This window comes from Equus caballus, chromosome 7, assembly GCF_041296265.1.
Source record: "Equus caballus isolate H_3958 breed thoroughbred chromosome 7, TB-T2T, whole genome shotgun sequence".
In the NCBI taxonomy this organism is placed as follows: domain Eukaryota; kingdom Metazoa; phylum Chordata; class Mammalia; order Perissodactyla; family Equidae; genus Equus; species Equus caballus.
In genome coordinates, this window is record NC_091690.1 from 78,635,603 (window position 1) to 78,655,219 (window position 19,617).

Genomic DNA, 19,617 nt, shown 5'->3' on the forward strand with positions numbered 1-19,617 from the left:
AGAAGGCATCAATGGCAGTCATTATTCCAGTAGAAATAGGAACAGGCTTTCAATATGCAATCCTGTTCTCTTTCTCATTCTTAGCCCTAGAGAGAATATATGGAATGTGGTGCCAAGCTGAATACGAGGGTACTGGGGCAAGGAGTGCCCACACACCCAGTATTAGCATTTATGGAGCTCTGGATCCTTCCCACCTCCCAGAAAATGGGTGGTGAATTTCAAGAAGCTTTTATCTTGCATCCCAGGTATTCCCTGAGCCCAGTGAGTGTCACCAAGAGAGAATATGCTATGAGTGAAAGAGGAAGAGAACACGTGTTTTAAGAGGGATGAAAAGTCAGAGTACAGCAAGATTCTGGTGTTTTAAAGGATGTAGCTAGATTGAGAGATGATAGAGCTTTGGGTTTCTTGGGCCTCTCAGCGCACAAACTGACACCCTCAGGATGAGCCCAGTGGCAAGATTTCTAAGACTGAGGAACCTAGAGAAGAAAGAAAAAGAAAAATCTCCTCGCCCAAATAGACTATGGGGTGTAAAAATAAGGAGGTTGCTTCTCCCAGGACGGACTCATGATTTCTGGTTCCGGAGAGACTTGGTCCCTTCAGCATCTTCCCCTTTCTTACCTGGAAGCCTGAGATGAATTTGTTCTAAAGATGGGGAAGTACAAGTGAGGGGACTTCACAGTGAGTATAGCAGAGTGAGATCCAGAGATCCAAGCTGCAGATCCAGAGTTGGGTATTGGATTCCTGGTGATTCTCAGCCCTCTCTCCTAACAGCTGGGCAGGAACTGGACATTTCAGTGGATTCCATTCCAAGCTCGGACTGTATTCTTGAATGAGTTAAACACTTATTTTTTGAGTGCCAGCACTGAACCGAATCTTTTTCTGAGAGGATTCTTGAAAGATGAGGCCCTGAGAGATTACGTAAACAGAAAATTCCCTAGGGTTCTCCTTGGGCACAGTTCATTTGTATTATCTCCACTCACAGTGAAATACCATGGGACATTGTGTAATTTTTTTGCAATCATAGATGGAATTCTGTGAATCTTCTCTAATTCAAAATCCTTCCCTACACAAAGGAAAAATTTTCTAGGCTCTGAGCTTGAGAAGGACCCAAGGATTCGTCCATTCTGTCCCTTCTCTCATTTTTAGAGCAGAATCAAGTGTGTAAACTTCATTCAAGCGGAAATCTGTGCATCCTTTATTTTAAATCCTCAGAAAAGTGGAAATTTTCACCCTTCTTCAGTATTTCTCTATTAAAATGGGTTACAATTATTGTTCTTTTGAGGATGTAGTGGTCACTGTTAAACAATGTTATCTGGTCCTAAAAAATAACAGGTTTGAGAAAATTTCTGTAGAAATTAAGGGTTTGAACCATATGAAAATACAAGGACAGATCCATATTTTTCTGAGGGATGCTAGGTTGAAATTACTCAATGTTATATTTTCTCATCAATGTTTATTTCTTTTTATATGAAAAATATTGTAACTTTATTATATTGGTTACTAAATTTTCTCCATCCACTTTTTCTTTTAATGGTAGCACTAATATAATTATGTATTTATTGCTCAAAAGTAATTTAAAAATTCTATCATTTAATGTTTTTTATATTTCCTAATATGAAGTTTCTATTGAATCTAAACTCCATTCTTTCCATTATAGATATTTAATATAACCTAACTTTTATTACAATTTTTTTTCTTTTTTGGATTGTCTATCAAATTGCTATTTATTCTAATGAACAATGTTGAGTTGGGATTTCATATGTTCTTACAACTATCCAGAGGAATGGGACTAATTTGCCCATTCAAGTTCTCTCTGCTGTGTTGCTGTTGCTTTTATTTTATTCAAATCAGTTTGCCGCAAATATATTTTCAATCTGTTAGTATATTGTAAAGAACATTTTATATTTTCCTCTTAATTGGATTCAAAAGTTAATTCCTAATTACTTAACTCTTTAGTGATTATTAGACTTTTCTCTATAATTTACAAGATTTAGTAACATGTCCACAGAATGGGATGGATGAGAAAGAAAAAAAATCAAGAAAGATTGAGATCAAATTTGGAAGATTGTGTAGATGCTTGTGACTTTTGTCCTGATAAATTATACGGAGAGAATTAGTGCTACTATTATTACTATTTCCATATTATAGAAAAGTATAGTGGAATTCCTATACATTTAGTGACTAATCTGAGGTCAGAGTTGAACTAAGCTACGACTCTAACCTTGGTCTAGTCCTAGGGCTCTCTCTCTTACCTCGTGCTGTACCATTTCCCAGCATGTGACCCTGGCTCCAGGTAAGTATCTACAAGGGAAGTTAGTGTTCTGATGCTGCAAGAAAATAGGTAATAAAAATAGGTAATATAAAATAGGTAATAGAAAGGATTTTTTTGTTGTGCTGACAGTAGAATAGTGATAAAAATGACCCTGTCCAGAGATTTAAAAAGATGAGTAAAAAGATATTTAGTGGAATAGAGTTGTTTGTTCCTTTATGTGATTGTTTTATAGAGAAAAGTTCTTCTTTGTGCTGTGAGTAATCAACTACGTTGACCCCTTTGGAACCTTTGTCATATATCCAGAGTTAGCACATATGGGAAAGACCTATGGAAGGAACGGGAAAGACCACTTCCATTTCAGATGTCAATTTTGAACACTTGTTCACATTCAGCAATAATAATTGGGGCAGAGGCGTTAAAGGAGCAGGTTCCCCGCAGAGAACTCGTGTACTATGATCCTCATTAACAAGTGTGCTGGCTGCTTTCACACACCAGCTTTAAGGCATTAATATTTTGTAACGAAGCTTATTTGTAAATAATATGTCAATAGAAAGCACTTGGCTGTCTTAATGTAACATGGGCCACTGGAGGGACTGATGCTAGAATCCAAAACATAGATATCTGATAGGAATTTTTTCCAGAGTCTGGAACTCTGGTATGGATCTGGGAAGATCTGTGCACAGTAAAGCGTCTAATATTATATGACTACAAGTTCACAATAAGAAAGAGATACGAACTGAGAGATTTTGCCACTAGCAACTAGTAGTAAAGTCTAACATTTGTGTCTTTATTCAATATCTTCATTTTTCTCTTGAGTTTTTATTTCCTTCTTTAAATAGACCTATCAAAAAAACGTTCTAGCAAACTTCCTATGTGATTGGGTATAGGATTGTTGTAGGGAGAGGAAAGAAAAATATGAAGTGAAAAATAAGATCATCTCTGAATGAGAATTTCAAGCAGATCCTGGGATGTTGATCAGAGGAATGAATACATCCTTAGCTATTGAAACAGATGGCTGATGCAGACAAAATTTTGTCTCTAAGGCCAAATGAGGACTTACCTCCAGTTTGTTAGATTTTCAGAATTATCAAAATGTGGAAGGAGATAGCTTAAGACGAAGAGCAGATATGGGGCCTCATCTAGAGGCACTAGGGCTTCCATATGACATTGGCATCTACAGTCTCTGGACAGAAGTTAATCTCCCCAGTACTCTCCTGAAGGCCTCCATTACCTCCTTGTTTCTCAGACTATAGATAAGTGGATTCAGTACTGGAGTAATGATAGTATAAAATAGAGAGAGGATGTTGTCCTGTTGAGGTCCATGGTATAAACTGGGCTGGATATACATAAACATGGCAGTCCCATAGTACATTCCTACCACAGTCAGGTGAGAAGAGACCATGATCAGAGCTTTCTGCCTTCCCTCTCCTGAGGACATGTGGAGTGTAGCAACTGGGACAAAAGTATAGGAGGCAAGGATAGCAGTAAAGGTGGGTATGAGGAAGGTCACACCCGTCATGTACACCATGAGCTCACATCTGGAGGTATCTACACAGGCCAACTTCAGCAAGGGTGAGTTCTCGCAGAGCAGGTGTTTTGTTTCCTGGGACATGCAGAAAGGAAAGTGCATGGTATATGAGGTGTGTATCACAGCATTCAGGACTGCCAGGATCCAAGATGTGGCCATGATTAGCCAGCAGATCTTTGGCCTCATAAGGACCATGCAGTTCAGAGGATGATAAATGGCTACATACCTGTCATAAGCCATGAATGCCAGCAGGAGGTCCTCTGCACCTCCCAAGGTGAGGTCTACTAACATCTGAAAGGCACAGTCCCCAAAGGAGATGGCGTTCTCCCCAAGCAGATGATCCACAAGTGTTTTGGGAGTAACTACAGATGCAAACGCCAAGTCCATGAAAGAAAGCTGGCTGAGCAGGAGGTACACGGGCACCTGGAGCCAGGCATCCATTGCAGTGACCGGGAGCAGCAGGCCATTGCTGGTCAGGGCCAAAATGTACAGGGCTGAGAGTGTGACACACAGCAGCTCAGGAGACCTGCTGTCATTCAGAATCCCCACCAAGATGAAGTCACTTCCCAAGGTGGAGTTCCAGAGCTCCATTCTGTGCTTCTTTAGTTATCTGAGATTTTACAAAATCTAGGTAAGGTAGGTCTGATGTGATCACTGGGGACTCCCTGGATTTACAGTGTTACAGCCTTTGGTCAGCAGGAATTAACTGCTCAGTTTATGGCACCATATTATACTCTTTCATTCATCAGTTAACTCCCCAAGTATGTACTGATCACTTATTTTTAAAACAGCACATTTCTTCCCCGTTTCTGACATTTCCTTCAGTGTTAAAGGAGTACCATTTGTGCAATAAATTTGGACTTGTCTTTGCCTCATCATCCCACTCACTTCTTCTGAGAAACAGGGAGCAAATTAATGGGAAATATTAAAGGGAAAATCTGGGCAAATACTATGCAGCCTCTTTCTCTTCTTTTTGAGAGTTGAAAGGTCTTTAAGGAGGCTTGATACACATCCCCATCTCTCTCCCCCAGGTTTTGAACCAATTGAGAAAGTTATTTGTGCAGACCCAAATATTATTTCTTTTTTTCATAAAGCAAAAACTGAAGAATGTAGCTTATAAGTCAGCGGACAATGGGATCCCTAATACCAACCCCCAAATGGATATAATTATCTTTGCAATCAAGGCAATGCAGGGCCAAGTCAGTACTTCCCACAAAGAAGGGCTAGTGGGACAGGGGAAGAGAACAAGCCAAGTAATGTCATTGTCTTTCCCCCCAAAAGAGAGAAATTTATTCCCGCTTATTCTCCAATTTGATTATATTCCTCCCCCTCCCTTGGGAAGAAATAAGGGGAGAGTCAAGACTAGGTATCTTACCTCCCCTCTCACCCCTATTGTGTGCCAGGCACTATGATAGTTCCCAAGCACAGTGGGATACCAGTCACACTCTTGTGAGGAACATTTAAAAATGGGTGTAATTACAAATTGTAAAATGTATCACAAAGGGAAAGAATAGACAGTAATTCTCACATAGATTGGTAATTAAGGAAAATCTCTGAGAGAGTGAATTTTAAGCTCAATTTGAAAGATAAGCATAAATTATCCAAATGAAGAGAGGTGAAGAGATATCAGGCAGAGGATACACCATGTGTAGAGTCTCCAAAATAGAAAAGAGCTTATAATTTCTGAGGAGCTAAAGGAAGCCTGATGAGGTGGGTACTACTTGAGATAAATTTGGAGAGAGACATGCTCCAAATCATGCTTGGCCTTTTAGGGCATATGGAGTGCAATGCAAAGTTATTTAATACATATGTATACACAGGTGTGACGTCATGGAATTTATATTTTAAAAAGATAAGTCTTATAGTTGTGTGGAGAAGTAATAGGTAGAAGGTAGATAGGTATAGGTAATAGGTAGATAGGTAATAGGTAGAAGTAGTACTAAAGGTAGAAGATGGACAAGAGTACACAGAGGAAGATATATGCAGAGATGATTGTGGTCATCCAAGTGAGATGGACCAGGGAAATGGCACAGGTATCATGGATTCAAGATACATGTTGGAAGTATAATCAACAATTGGTGATCTGATCGACTAGATATTTTCAATGGAAATCAGGCAGAAGGAGCCAGTTTGGGAGGTGATGAATACAAGAATTGAGAGTGTTTAAGGAACTGGAAACTCTCAAGAGGATGAAGATTATTTGCTCAGCGTGAGTAGATGAATGGGATAGATGGAAGGGCACAAGGTACTGACTTAGTGGGAAAGCATGGAATGCAAGGGCTGTTTTCTCTTGCAAAATGCATAGTTTGCTGATTCTACATCGTTGTGTCCTTCTTACTAATACCATCCTAGCCCTCATTCTCTTTTTGTTGAAATTTTGTGATAATGATTTATACCTCATATTTTGACTTATCTAAGATGTTGTGAATAAAACACAATTCAAGTAGTCAAAGTCCCTGGGCTTTATATTATATCTTTCCCACAGATGACATGATCTTATTTAAACATTTTGATGCTCAAGTTTCTCACCTATAAAATGGGAATAATATTAACCCTACATGACTATCTCAGAGATCTCTTATGAGAAGTTCTACACAATTGTCATCATATTTTTTTAATTTTTAAATTTTTTACTTTTATGGCTGTCATCACAGAGTAGAATCTTAATTTAAGTATTTAATTTGCTAAGTATGAGTAATTCTCTCGTTGCCTTCGAAAATCTCTCTTTGTCTTTGACTTTTGACAATTTGATTGTGATGTATCTCAGTGAGGACTTCTTTGGATTATTTCCAATGAGCCCAATTTTGGATCCATGGGCTTCTTGAATTTGGATGTTGATTTCTTTCTCCAAATTTGTGAAGTTGAGGAAGCAGGAGGAATGTGTTAAAGGAGTGTAATTGAGAAGTTGGAATCAGATAAAATTATGGTAACTTTATGTTTAGACTGGAGGCAAGGAGGTGAGGATGGATACAAATGTTTATCAATTAATAAAAGGAGGAATAAGATCAAGGGAAGCTAGTAAGGCAGGGCTGGTGGATTTGAGAGTGATTACATCTGAACTCAATAATCTCAGTTAAGAAGGAAACATGATTATCTGCTAAAGGCGCAAAAGTGAAGCATGAGAAGAGGGTGAACTTTTGAATGCTTGGTGAGAAGAATAGGAGATGTTGCTAAATAAGTAAAATCAAAAGGATTTCTTGATGGAATTGAGAGATTAACTAAGCTTGAAAGGCAGGAAATATCACCAATGTTTTGGGTTGTGTGCAGATATTTTTTTCTTAATCCTAGGTATAGAATCAGAGAAGGTGGGTGGCACTGACGTAAAGTTGGAGATTTGTAAAAGAGGTAGTATGAGAGACAAGAAGTGCAAGGGAACTGAGAGAATTAGTGAGAGAACCTTCAAAACTCAACCATGGAGTTCAGGCTGGATGAGGATGAAGAATGATCTAGAGAAGATTGAGTAAAAGAAATAATAGAAGGATCAGGAAACATTTACTACTTTTGAGGTTGAAAAATTGTGGCAAAAACTAAGACATGTGAGAATTGGAAGAGCAGCTGGTTATAATTGAAGAGCTGAACATGTTCTTCAAAGTCAGAGGTGGAGCAGTAATCAATGGGGACAAAGCCATAGTGAATCCATTGGAATGGGTAACTTAAATTGTCTAAACATAAAAGTTACTTGTTATAGCCAAGACAAATGACAGCAGTAAGGAATCAGAAAACTATGATCTAAGTGCCAAAGTCTTCAAAAGATATGAAGGAATGACCAGAGGGCTGGGAGTTAAAAATGACAAGGAATAAAATTGCCTGAAGGAGTAGAAACATTATATGAGAATAGAGATGTAATGGTTTGGAAAGTGCTAGTGGGAGACAAGGAGAATGCCAAGCCCACCTCTCAACCCCTGGATAAGTAGAGTGTTGTGGAGTGATCAGAATCCACCAAAGAGAGCCACAGAAGTACAAATTTCTTAAGGAAGAACCAGGATTTAGTTTAGTCAAGGAAGTAGAAGGAGTATTCTGCAGATAAAGGATATAGAAATGTTTGTGTAAGAAGGACCAATGGTTTCAGAGAACATAAAGAAATGTTCTGAGGTAAGAAAGTGAGGGTGGGTGTGCAGTGTGAAATTGGGTCAAGGGAGAGCAAACACAGAGAAATATGAAAAGAAGAGTAGCTGAAATGATAGCCATTTATAATTTAGATGGTGACCAAGGATATTAGGAATGTGAAGCCTGGTGAGTTAGTTGAGCTCCAGGTCATGATTTCCTATTATTTCCCAAATTAGGCCTTATTTCTTCCACAATCCTGTCAACTTCCTTGGAGGTTGGATTACTCAACCAATGAGTAATTACTAATCCCATGAGAAATAGATTAATCCTCATCTGGATTACTACAGCAGTCTCCTAATTGATGCCCCTAGATTCTGTCTTATCCCCTGCAATCCACTTTCCACACTGTGGTGTTACAGAAATCTTAACATTACAACTCTGATGCTGCTCTCTTACTTAACATATTTTAATGACTGCCCTCAAGACCAGCTCCAATCTTCTTGACATCCTATTTCAACAAAGTTCATGATGTGTCCAGGCAGACCTATCCTGCCTCATTTCTTACTATGACCCCTAGTCTCCCCACTCTCCTGCATCCTTCTCCAGACGCCACTTCCCTCCATAATGATCAATTTGGAATTCTCCAGGAAGTTGTGTTTTCTGTTGCCTTTGCACCTGCATCTCCCTCTGACTGGAATGCTCCATTTCTTTCTTCTCTTCCCATCCCTCTTGCCCTTGATCTTTTTCCTTGGTTAAACATTAGCTGTCACTATCTCTTAGAAGCTTACTTGGCTTCTCTTAGAGTGAACAGCTGTCCTAACTATTGTACTCAAAGACTCTTATACTAATCCTTAAATTTAAGGATTGTGTCTTACTCACAGTGTTTGTTCAATGTATGCCCCAGTAGCTAAATTACAGAATATCCTTAATGATTATTTGTTGAATGACTGAGACCAACATTTGTGAGGTGTCCAAGACCTAGGGTAAAGGTAACGTTTCCTGACTAGGGTCCTGCTCCTATTTCCTAACCATTCACTTACAGACACCTCGTAATATCCTCCCAAACAGAGATGAAATCCTTACCTCAGATGGAGAGCAGATTGCTGGTAGATTTCACTGCAGGCTGTGTAGCTTGTTTGGTGGTACCAGGAAGCACAAACAGAAATTGGCAAGGAAAGGAAGTGGTTTTTGCACCAGTACTGGGGAGGATACCCAAGGTAAATGCTTAAGCTTTTTAAAATACTTTCATTCCCACTGGGCTCTGGAGAAAAAGCCATATAAAAGAAAAATCCAAGAAGGGATATGGAAAGAGGACCTAAAGGAGAACCTGCAATGCCTGGCCTCTGTTTTCCCAGCAGTGGCAGTGAGCTAAGGCCCTGTCCTTGGGGATGGCTCTTCTGCCTCCCTATGTGATGACAATGACTTTGTCCTTCTATTCAAAAGCTTTATTTAAAGGGAAATCTCTCCCTAAATGACATAATCCCTCTCTAGAAATGCTGGTCTAGGAGATAGGATTTTAATAAATCCCCTGGGCTTGATTCCTGACCTGTCACTTCTGCTTTCTTCTCTCAGTAAATGACTCTGTGCCCAGATGGAACCCACACCTGTAAAGGAAACATGGAACTTTCCACATCCCTCACAGTGACTACACCTCAGGCTAGTACTACCCATCTGCCCCAAGTCAAGGGGTACAGTGAAGACCCTATGGGGTCTCAGAAGAGCTGTAGAAGCAGGACTCTCTTAGTCTCTCCCCAAGAGGTATTCCTTTCATCGTACATATGTAAGTATCTCAGAGAAAATAAACTGAGGCTGATGCATACAGGGTTTCCTGCTTTTTTTTCTCTCCATTGTTCTGTTTTTTCTTTTTAATTTTCTCGTTCAATATTTATTGAACTCCTACTACATGCTAGATACAAAATGCTAAATTTTTCAGCAATGAAAAAAATAGACAACTGCCCCTTCTGACATGAATCTTACATTCTGGGAGGAAAAACAAGAAATAAGATTTTATAAATGTTATATTGTATATTAGAATGTTTCAAGTGCTTTGGAGCTAAAAATCAAGGTAAGGGGAATCGGGAATATTGGGAGTTATTGTTATTTAAATAGGGTGATCAGATCAGACTTTACTGACAAGGCGACCTTTGAGCAAAACTTGAAGAACATTCTAGGCAGAGAGAATTGGCAGTGAAAGGGCTCTGAGGTGGTACTGAGGAGGGCAGCAAGGAGATCAGTGGAGCTGGATCAGAGTGAGTGAGCTGGGATGTGTTAGGAGATGAGGTCAGAGAAGTCAGTGGAGTAAACATATAGAGCCATTTAAGGATTTCATCTTTTACTCTAAATGAAACTGGGAGCTATCGAAGTGCTGTGAGTGGAGAATCAAAATAATTTGTTTCTTCATTTAGGAGGATTCCTGTTTACTCTGTTAAAGACGTTAGAGGGACAAGAAAGGAAGCAAGGAGACTAGTTAGGAGGATACCGCAATGACACAGGAGGGAGCCAATGGATCAGAGGAGTGGTGGTGGAAGAGCTGTTAAGAGATATGATTCTGTATATATTTGGGGAAAGAATGTGTATATTTATAAATGTGAGTATTGTCATTTTGCCTCTGCTCAATTAAGCCACATGATTAGAGGTCTTTGCTGATGGCCCCTATTTTAATCCATTAAAAATTCTCTCGGGGCTAGCCCAGTGGCGCAGCGGTTAAGTTCGCAGGTTCCGCTTATCGGCTGCCCAGGGTTTGCCAGTTCGGATCCCAGGTGCGGACATGGCACCGCTTGGCAAAAGCCATGCTGTGGTAGGTGTCCCACGTATAAAGTAGAGGAAGATGGGCATGGATGTTAGCTCAGGGCCAGTCTTCCTCAGCAAAAAGAGGAGGATTGGCAGTAGTTAGCTCAGGGTTAATCTTTCTCAAAAAGAAAAGGACAAAAAATTCTCTCTGATATTGAGATGCATTTATGAATTCATCAAATAGTTAATTCCTACTAATTGCCAGGTACTGTGCTAGGCACAGTGGACCCAATGGTGGAAAATACATAGTTTCTGTTCTCTACATTGTAGTGGGGAAGATATCAAGGCCTGAAGAGATAGCTCACTTCTGAATTCAGAAGGTACCAGACAACCCAGAGTTTGCTAAGGAGGTAGATTTCCATAGACTCCACAATGGCACACCACCCATCTCCCCTACACACACACACACACACACACGCACAGGGGCTGGATAAACAGCGGGGAGTCATCTTCGTAAGAGAAAGTGGAGTCCATAGGTGATTGTTCTCCATTCCCTTTTGCTCCCTGGCTGGAGGATTGGAGGGCATGAAATTTGTGCTTTCCCTCAAGAAGAGGAGAGAGCTTCTAATTCAGAGACTGGATGTTTGCTGAGTCAGAAGACCTACAGATCCTGTCCCAATGCCTTTCAAGTGTGAGGAAAGGAACTTAGGAAGAGAATAAATATTACTCTCTCTACGTGGTCCTAAGGAAACTCTTACCTTCTGTAGTCTCTGGCTAAGATTTCTAAAAACAAACCCAGAGTCTCACTCTGCCAGTGACTGAATTATAATGCCAATTGAATTCCTAAGCTCCCAAAGCATCTTCCGTTAAAGTGAGGCATTGATTGGAAAAGGATGGGATCCTGAAAATTGGATTGGGGACATATAGACAGATCTCAGTGACTCTGGAAACATTGTTCTGCTAAGCTTCTTTATCAATAGAAGCAACTCTTCACTCTTGCCTGAGAAGTTAGCCCTTCTTTGCCTTAAAAAACCTGTAATGGCCTCCTCTCAGGTTGTTGCCTTAGAAAACAATGCCAATTCTCTTCAGGGCCCACCCTCACCATCCTTCTTTGCTTCTAAACTTATAAGTAGATGCATGTCCCAGCAGACTCCAAAGGGTAGGGTACAAAGTGTAACCCCTGAGATACGCTATATATCAGAAGAACAGCATGATTTTTATAATGCATACATACAGAAATATGGAAATTATGTGTGGGAATGGAGCTTGTGAGTGTGGAATCATGACGAAAGGAAAAAAAGTTGGATCAGCCTGAATTTATTGATACAGTCTTGGTAAGCAGAGAACCTGGATTCAGCATTTCAGCTCAAAGGGTTAGAAAGGGCTACAAAGATTGTTTAGTTGGTTGGCTGCAACATGGACCCAAAGTTGATCTACTACAGTAAATAAAATTTCAGAATCAAAATTGCCTTGGTTTACTGTAAAGTGTCCAAAGTCTTAGGGAGATAAAGCTGTTAGAATGTGTTTATCACATAAGACCTACTCACCTACTCCAGGATAACACATCTTTCACTATAATGGTGAGAAATAAACTCATGAGGGGAGACCCAGCATCCTTGAAGAGTTCTGTAGTTGCTCTTTTCTGTAGGTCAGAAATTGCTACCATTGAGCAGGGATCCCTAAATGCAATCAGGATAATGGGACCCGGGGGTGGCATGAGCCAGGTGATGGCACTTAATCATCAAAGATAAGGGGAGTGTGGTTACTATAATGGATGGAGGGGTGAAAGTGGTAATCATAGTAGTCTGACTCAGATTTGTGTTATGGTTAGCTGGTGACAATATTCCTAGAAAAGAAATAGAAGGCAGCTTACTAAATTTTCACTTGATCTGTATAAGTGAGAGAGTTCTAGGTCAAGTGAGCAGAATTCTAATTGAGTCACCAAATGAGTCCCTCAACTAATTCACAGAGGTGAGCCAGTTTACAGACGGAGAGCTCCTTGAATGAATGAGGAGTCTGGGTCCCCGTGAGGAAGAACCCTGCTACACCACCAAAAATTTGTCCTGTTAATCTTTCTCCCAGCATTCCCCAAAGGGACCTAGAGTCATTAACCAGACTGACAGGCACTGGGGAAAGAGAAATAATTAGGTTTGGGGAGGCTTAGTAGACATTGGCTCTGAACTGACATTAAATCCTGGAGACCCAAACCATGACTGTGGTCCACTAAATAGAGTAGGGGCTTATGGAAGTCATAAGATCAGTGGAGTTTTAGTTCATGCCTGTCTCACACTGACTCCAGTGGTCCCTGAACCTATCCTGTGGTTATTTGCCTGTTTCTGGAATACATAATTGGAATAGACATAGTCAGCAACTAGCAGAATCTCCACATTGGGGATTTGACTGATATGTTGAATGAGGGTTATTATGGTATGGAAGGCCAAGTGGAAGCCACTACAGCCACCTCATCTACAAAAATAGGAAAGCAAAAGCAATGCTGCGTTCTGGAGGGATTGTAGAGATTAGTGATATCATCAAGGACTTGAAATATGCAGGGGTGGTGATTCCCAAATATCTCCATTCAGCTTGCCTACTTGGGCTGTGCAGAAAGCTGATGGATGTGGGTAATTATACTGGATTTTTGTAAGCTTAACAAGGTAGTAACACTAATTGCAGCTACTGTTTCAGAGGTGCTTTCATTGCTTGAGCAAATTAGCACATCCTCTGTTATCCGGTATGTAGCTATTGATCTGAAAAATGTTTTTGTTCTCTGTATCTATTAGCAAATACCTCCAGAAGCACTTTTCTTTGAGCTGGCAAGGCCAGCAATATACCTTTACGGTCTTACCTCAAAGGTATAGCAACTCTCCCAGCCTGTGTCATAATTTAGTCCACAAGAGAGAGACTTGATCGCCTTCCCTTCTCACAAAACATCACAATGATCCAATACACTGATGACATTATCCTTACTGGACCTGATTAGCAGGAAGTCGCAAATACACTAGACATTGGTGAGACATTTGCATGTCATAGGTTGGGAGATAAATCTGACAAAAATTTAAGTGTTTCCACTGCAGTGAAATTTCTAAGAGTCAAGATATCCTGTCGAAGATAAAGGAGGCCACATCTGGCTTCTCCTACAACCGAAAAAGAGGGACAACATCTAGTGAGTTTCTTTGGAGTTTACAGTGTATTCCTCATTTGAGTGTGCTTTTCCAGCTCATTTACCAAATGGCTCAAAAATCTTCGATTTCTGAGTAAGGCTCAGAACAAGAGAAGGGTCTGCAACACATCCAGTCTGCTATGCAAGCTGTTCTGCCACTTGGGCCATATGATCCAGCAGATACAATGATACTTGAGATGTCAGTGGCACATAGAGATGCTGTTTGAAGTCATTGATAGACCCTTATAGGTGAATCACAGCACAAACCCTTAGAATTTTGGAGAAAATACCTGCCATCTTCTGTAGATAACTACTTTCTTTTTGAGAAACAACTTCTGGCTTGCTACTGGGCCTTTGTAGACAGTCATCACTTAGCCTTGGAGCACTAAGTTACTATGTGACCTGGCTCCCAATTATGAACTGAGTGTTATCTGACCCACCAAGCTATAAGTTAGATACATGGACAGAAGTACTCCATTATAAAATGGAAGTGGTGTATATGAGATTAGGCTTGAATAGGCCCTGAAGGCAGAAGTTGCATGAGGAAGTGGCCCAAATGCTCATGGCCCTTACTCTTGCTGCATTACCTTCTATCAGCAGCACATACATGTAACCTCATGGAGAGTTCTCTATGCCCAGTTGATTGAGCAAGAGAATATCTTGGACCTGGTTTACAGATGATTATGCACAATATGAAGGGACCACCCCAAAGTGGACAGCTACAGCAATACAGCCTCTTTCTCGTACATCCCTGAAGGACAATGTTGAAAGGGATTCATCCCAGTGGACAGAGACCTCCGTCAATGCACTTGGTTGTTCATTTTTCCTAGAAGGAGAAATGACCAATGGTACAAGTCTGTATGGTCTATATACTTATAGGCTGTGGTCAATGGTTTGCCTGGATGGTCAGAGAATTGGAAGGAACATGATTTGAAAATTGGTGACAAGGAGGTCTGCAGAAGAGGAATGTGAATAGAGCTCTCTGAATGGGCAAGAATCATGAACGTGTTTGTGCCCATGTGAATACTCACCAAAAGTTGACCTTTGTAGAAGAGTATTTTAATAATGAAGTGTAAGGATGACCCATTCTGTGGATACTAGTCTGTCTCTTTCCCCATTCACTTCTGTCATGGCCTAATGGGCTCATGAACAAAATGACCGTGGTTGCAGGAATGGAGGTTGTACGTGGGCTCAGCAACCTGGACTTCCACTCACCAAGGCTGGCTTGGCTACAATCCATACCCAATCTCTCAGCAGGGAAGACCAACACTGCACCCCCAATATAGTGCCATTCCCTGGTGTGATCAGCCAATTACCTGGTGATGATTGATTATACTGGGCCACTACCAACATAGAAGAGGCACAACTATATTCTTACTGGAAGAAACACTAACTCTAGATATAGATAGGCCTTCCCTAAACACAATGCTTCTGTCAAAACTGCCCTTTGTGGACTTACTGAATGAGTTATTCACTGTCATGGTATTCCACACAGCATTACTTCTGATCAACAAATGAAGTACACTTCACAGTAAGTGAACTACAGCAATGGACCCAGGCTCATGAAATTCACTGATCTTACCATGTTCCCCACCATTCTAAAGCAGTTGGTTTGATACAACGATAAAACGACCTTTTGAAGACGCAGTTACAGCTCCAGATAGGCAGCAATCCTTTGTAAGACTGGGGCAATGTCCTCCAGGATGCTGTATTTGTTCTAAGTCACCACCTAATATACAGTACTGTTTCTCCCATTATCAATATTCATGTGTCCAGGAATCAAGGAATAGAAATTGGAGTGGCTCCATTCCCTATTACCCCTAGATAGCCATTAGTAAAATTTTTGGTTCCCATCCCTGTGACTTCTCTGGTCTAGAGGTCTTAGCTCAGAACAAAGGGATGTTTCCACCAGCAGACAAAACAATGATTCCACTGAACTGGAATTTGAGACTACCACCTGGCCACTTTGGTCTCCTTGTGTATCTGAACCAACAGTGATTGATCCTGAAAACCAAGGGGAAATTGAGTTGCTACTATACAACGGACGTAAGGAAGAGTGAAACTGGGATACAAGTGATCCCCTAAGGTATCTCTTAGTACCATCACGACTGTGACTAAAGTTAGAAAATTACAACAACCTAGTTCAGGCAGGACTTCTAATGGCCCAGACCCTTCAAGAATGAAGGTTTGGGTCACCCTACCAGGCAAAGAACCTTGAACCACTGAGGTGTTTGTTGAGAGTAAAGAGAATATGGAATGGGTAGTTGAAGAAGGCAATTATAAATACTAGTTAAGACCATGTGACCAGTTGCAGAAATGAGATTTGTAGTAGTTATCAGTATTTCTTTTGTTATGAATATATGAATATTAGTTATACACACACACACACACACACACACACACACTATTTGGTTTATATATTAACCAATTTTTTTTTTGTTTTCTTCTCTCCTTTCTCTTTTCTTCTCTCCTTTATCCCTGGTCATGGAACATAAGATATAGTAATAAGTTAACTCTACATGACAGTATTTAAGTTACAAGATATCAAGTTAGAGTAGTGAACTTTCCCAAGCACTTTGCATCTTCTGGATGCAAAAAGAAAGGGTTAGTATATTTTTGATTATACACAGGATAGTTTTATTGTGTTAGGTGGAACTATGACTTTGTTATTGTCTTTATTTGGAGATTAAATGTGGTTTAAGGAATTGTGTGTGATTGCCAAGTTGACGAGGGATGGACCATGATGGTAAGTTTTATGTGTCAACTTGGCTAGGCTTTAGTACCCAGTTTTTTAATCAAATGCTAGTCTAGGTGTTGCTGTGAAGGCATCTTGTAGATGTAAAGTCCATAATGATTTGACTTTAAGTACAAGAGATTATTCTAGATAATCTAGAAGCGCCTGATTCAATTGGTTGAAAGGCCTTAAAGCAGGACTGAAACTTTCCTGAGAAAGAAGAAATTCCACCTGTGGGAAGCAGCTTCAGCTCCTGCCTGAGAGTTCCAGGCTACCCTTCCTGATAGCTTGCCTCATGAATTTCAGATTTGCCTTGCCAGCCCTCAATTGCATCAGCCAGCTCCAGGTAATAATATCTTGATATATATCTTCTACTGGTCCTGTTTCTCTGTTGAACTCTTACTTATACACTCAATAAAAATTTTGCGGCAATGAAAAGAAAAATTACCTAAAGATGGCTTCTAACCAATTTAGTCACTGGGAAACTTCCTGTTATCCTTAGTTTTGACAATTTATCCATTAATTTTTGCTAGTTCATCATCTGATGTATGTCCGCAAAAACCATAGCCTTTACCTCTCCACCTCTTTCTCTGAAGATTTCTATCCAGACAGTTCAATCTGTCTTTACTTCTTGAATGCCATTCCTCTGATTTTGAATAAAGTAACATAGCTATAAATTGGAATACAATTCTAAATACACAACATAATTATAAAATCTAATTACGTATAGCTTTCCATTTTCAATTTTTGAAATCCAAGTTATGGACAAAGTTGTCAGTTATACTAATTTCTACTTTTCTGCATCTTTTAAACATTTAAAGGTAAACATTTAATGTATTAAAATAAAAGAAATATAAAAAGCAAACCCATAACAATAAAAAGAGGGAGGAAAATGGACTGCTATAGAAAGAATAAGACAACTTTCTCAGAAATCCAATTGATCTAGTAAAATAGAAGATAAGCAAGGACACAGAGGATTCACGTAACAAATGATCTAGTGGCTACATAGAAAACTTTAAAAATTAGATAGTCTAGACCAGGAAAGGAATGTCAGGTTATAAATATAGATGATAGTTGAGGTTATAATAATGAATGATGCAGGGATGCTTAATTAAAATGAAAAAGCATTTATTGAATAAAAAGTAATCCTGTGAAATTTTAGATAGCAATAATTGTCCATTAGTGATTAATAAAGGTTTTCAAGCAGAAGTATATACAGCATAACTGCTATCTGTTGACAAAAAGACTAGAGAACTCAAGCATTGAGGTAAGAAATTATATGATTCAAGCTAAAGCACCTTACGTTATTTTTAGCGCCTACGTGAGGGCCGTGGCCCATAACACTACATTTTTGACTACAGAAAACTGGTACGTATTAATAAGACTACACAGTGGTTAGGCTAAAAGTAATGAAGGCCAGGAGAATATAACAGGTTTAGATAAATTGGAAATTACTACAGTTGGTGAAATATATTAATCTATATAAAACTAAAAACAATCTCATCTGACCTTATATAAAAATTTAATACAAAGTGGGAGGACCATGTAGTTGCAATGTACATAAAGTCAAAACAAAGCAAATATGGTATATCAATCAATAACACAGTTAAAAATTATGAAATGTGGTTTCCAAAGTGTTGGAGTAAAACAGTATGCCTGCCGTACTTAAACTCTTGGCAGACCATACTTCATCAATTCACCCATCCGATATTGTTGCTGAGCCAGACAGAATCCTTCTGTCTTCTATCATTTTATAATGGTTGAATGAAAGCAAACACTACTTCTTAGAATATTGCATCCACCTTTCTAAAGTAAAATAAAAATAAACTAGAAGGAAGATGTTCTGGGAAACCTGGGAAAATCTTGCACATCCGGGCCAAGTACCATCTAAGCAAAAAGCACCTTTGTGGCCTCTTATCAATGACAATGCTTCCTTTACCTGGAAAGGAGTGGGCTTTACCAAGTTGCCACTAGTTTTCTTAGGGTCTAGACCTCCGACTATTACACCTAAAAATTAAAAATGTAGACGTTCCAACAAAGGAAGAGAACCTAAGTTTGACATTATATACTATATAATATTATAAACATTATAATTTTAACTATATATATAATTATAATTATAAACATTATAAAATTATATATAGTATATAATTTCATGCTTTAGTTCTCTTCCTTTGTTGGTATTTCTACATTCCCTATATATTATACGTATAACACATATATATCCATATACATTATACATATAATATATAATCATACATACATGTATATATCTTAATATTATACATACAATATACATAATCATATATGAGTATTGTGTATATGTGTATAATCGTGTTCTCTCTTTGCCATTACAGCTTAAGATTTCAAAGAAGTTTGTCTGTCATATTTTCCTAAATTTAAAAAATTAGTTAAAACAAGACATCATCAAGGTCAATTGATTATAAAAGGAACCAGTCTCCTAACCCCCTTGGAAGCAATAAACAGGCCATAGCCGTGAAATTGACTACAGCAGAACCTCTCTGTGTACTCTTCCTAAAATAGAGAGGACTTTTAAAACAAGACAAAATCAAAATGAAAAAATCTCAGGGGCTTGTCCAATGGTGCAGCAGTTAAGTTCACACATTCTACTTCAGCGGCCTGGAATTCATTTGTTCGGATCCCAGGTGCAGACCTACACACTACTTGTCAAGCCATGCTGCGGCAGGCATCCCACATATAAAGTAGAGGAAAATGAGCACAGCTGTTAGCTCAGGGCCAGTTTTTTCAGCAGAAAGAGGAGGATTGGAGGCAGATGTTAGCTCAGGGTAAATCTTCCTCCAAAAAAAAAAAAAAAGAGGAAAAATCTCACCAACAGAATTCTAAAAACTAGTTGGATAACTGATTATTTTTTAATATCTTCCAAAAAAATAAAATTATTTTATAACTCTTTTAGCAATATATGTCTCATAGAGTTCTGATTATTTCACTCACTGCCTAAAAAGGAAACATTTAATGAAGGAAAGGAGATTTTCTTTTACATCTGGCCCCTTATCTCTAAATTATTGTACTATGTCAGTTTGTTTACAATTGCAGACTTTCACCTAATGAAGGTGTTTTTTGAGGTTAAGTCAAATGACGAAAAGAGAAGGAATATCTGGATGTCT

At 39.1% G+C, this 19,617-nt stretch overlaps 1 protein-coding gene across 1 annotated transcript; it reads right to left on the reverse strand.

Annotated features, from left to right (window-relative positions):
• Positions 1-3,446: 3,446 nt before the first annotated feature.
• OR2AG23 (olfactory receptor family 2 subfamily AG member 23) lies at positions 3,447-4,391 on the reverse strand. The gene has a single exon (NM_001391438.1). It carries the CDS (start codon positions 4,389-4,391, stop codon positions 3,447-3,449), a length of 945 nt encoding a protein of 314 aa, NP_001378367.1.
• Positions 4,392-19,617: the final 15,226 nt, after the last annotated feature.

What these genes read in the sequence shown, in the direction of transcription:
- OR2AG23 (NM_001391438.1), bottom strand. Translation starts at nt 4,391, where the DNA reads ATGGAGCTCTGGAACTCCACCTTGGGAAGTGACTTCATCTTGGTGGGG.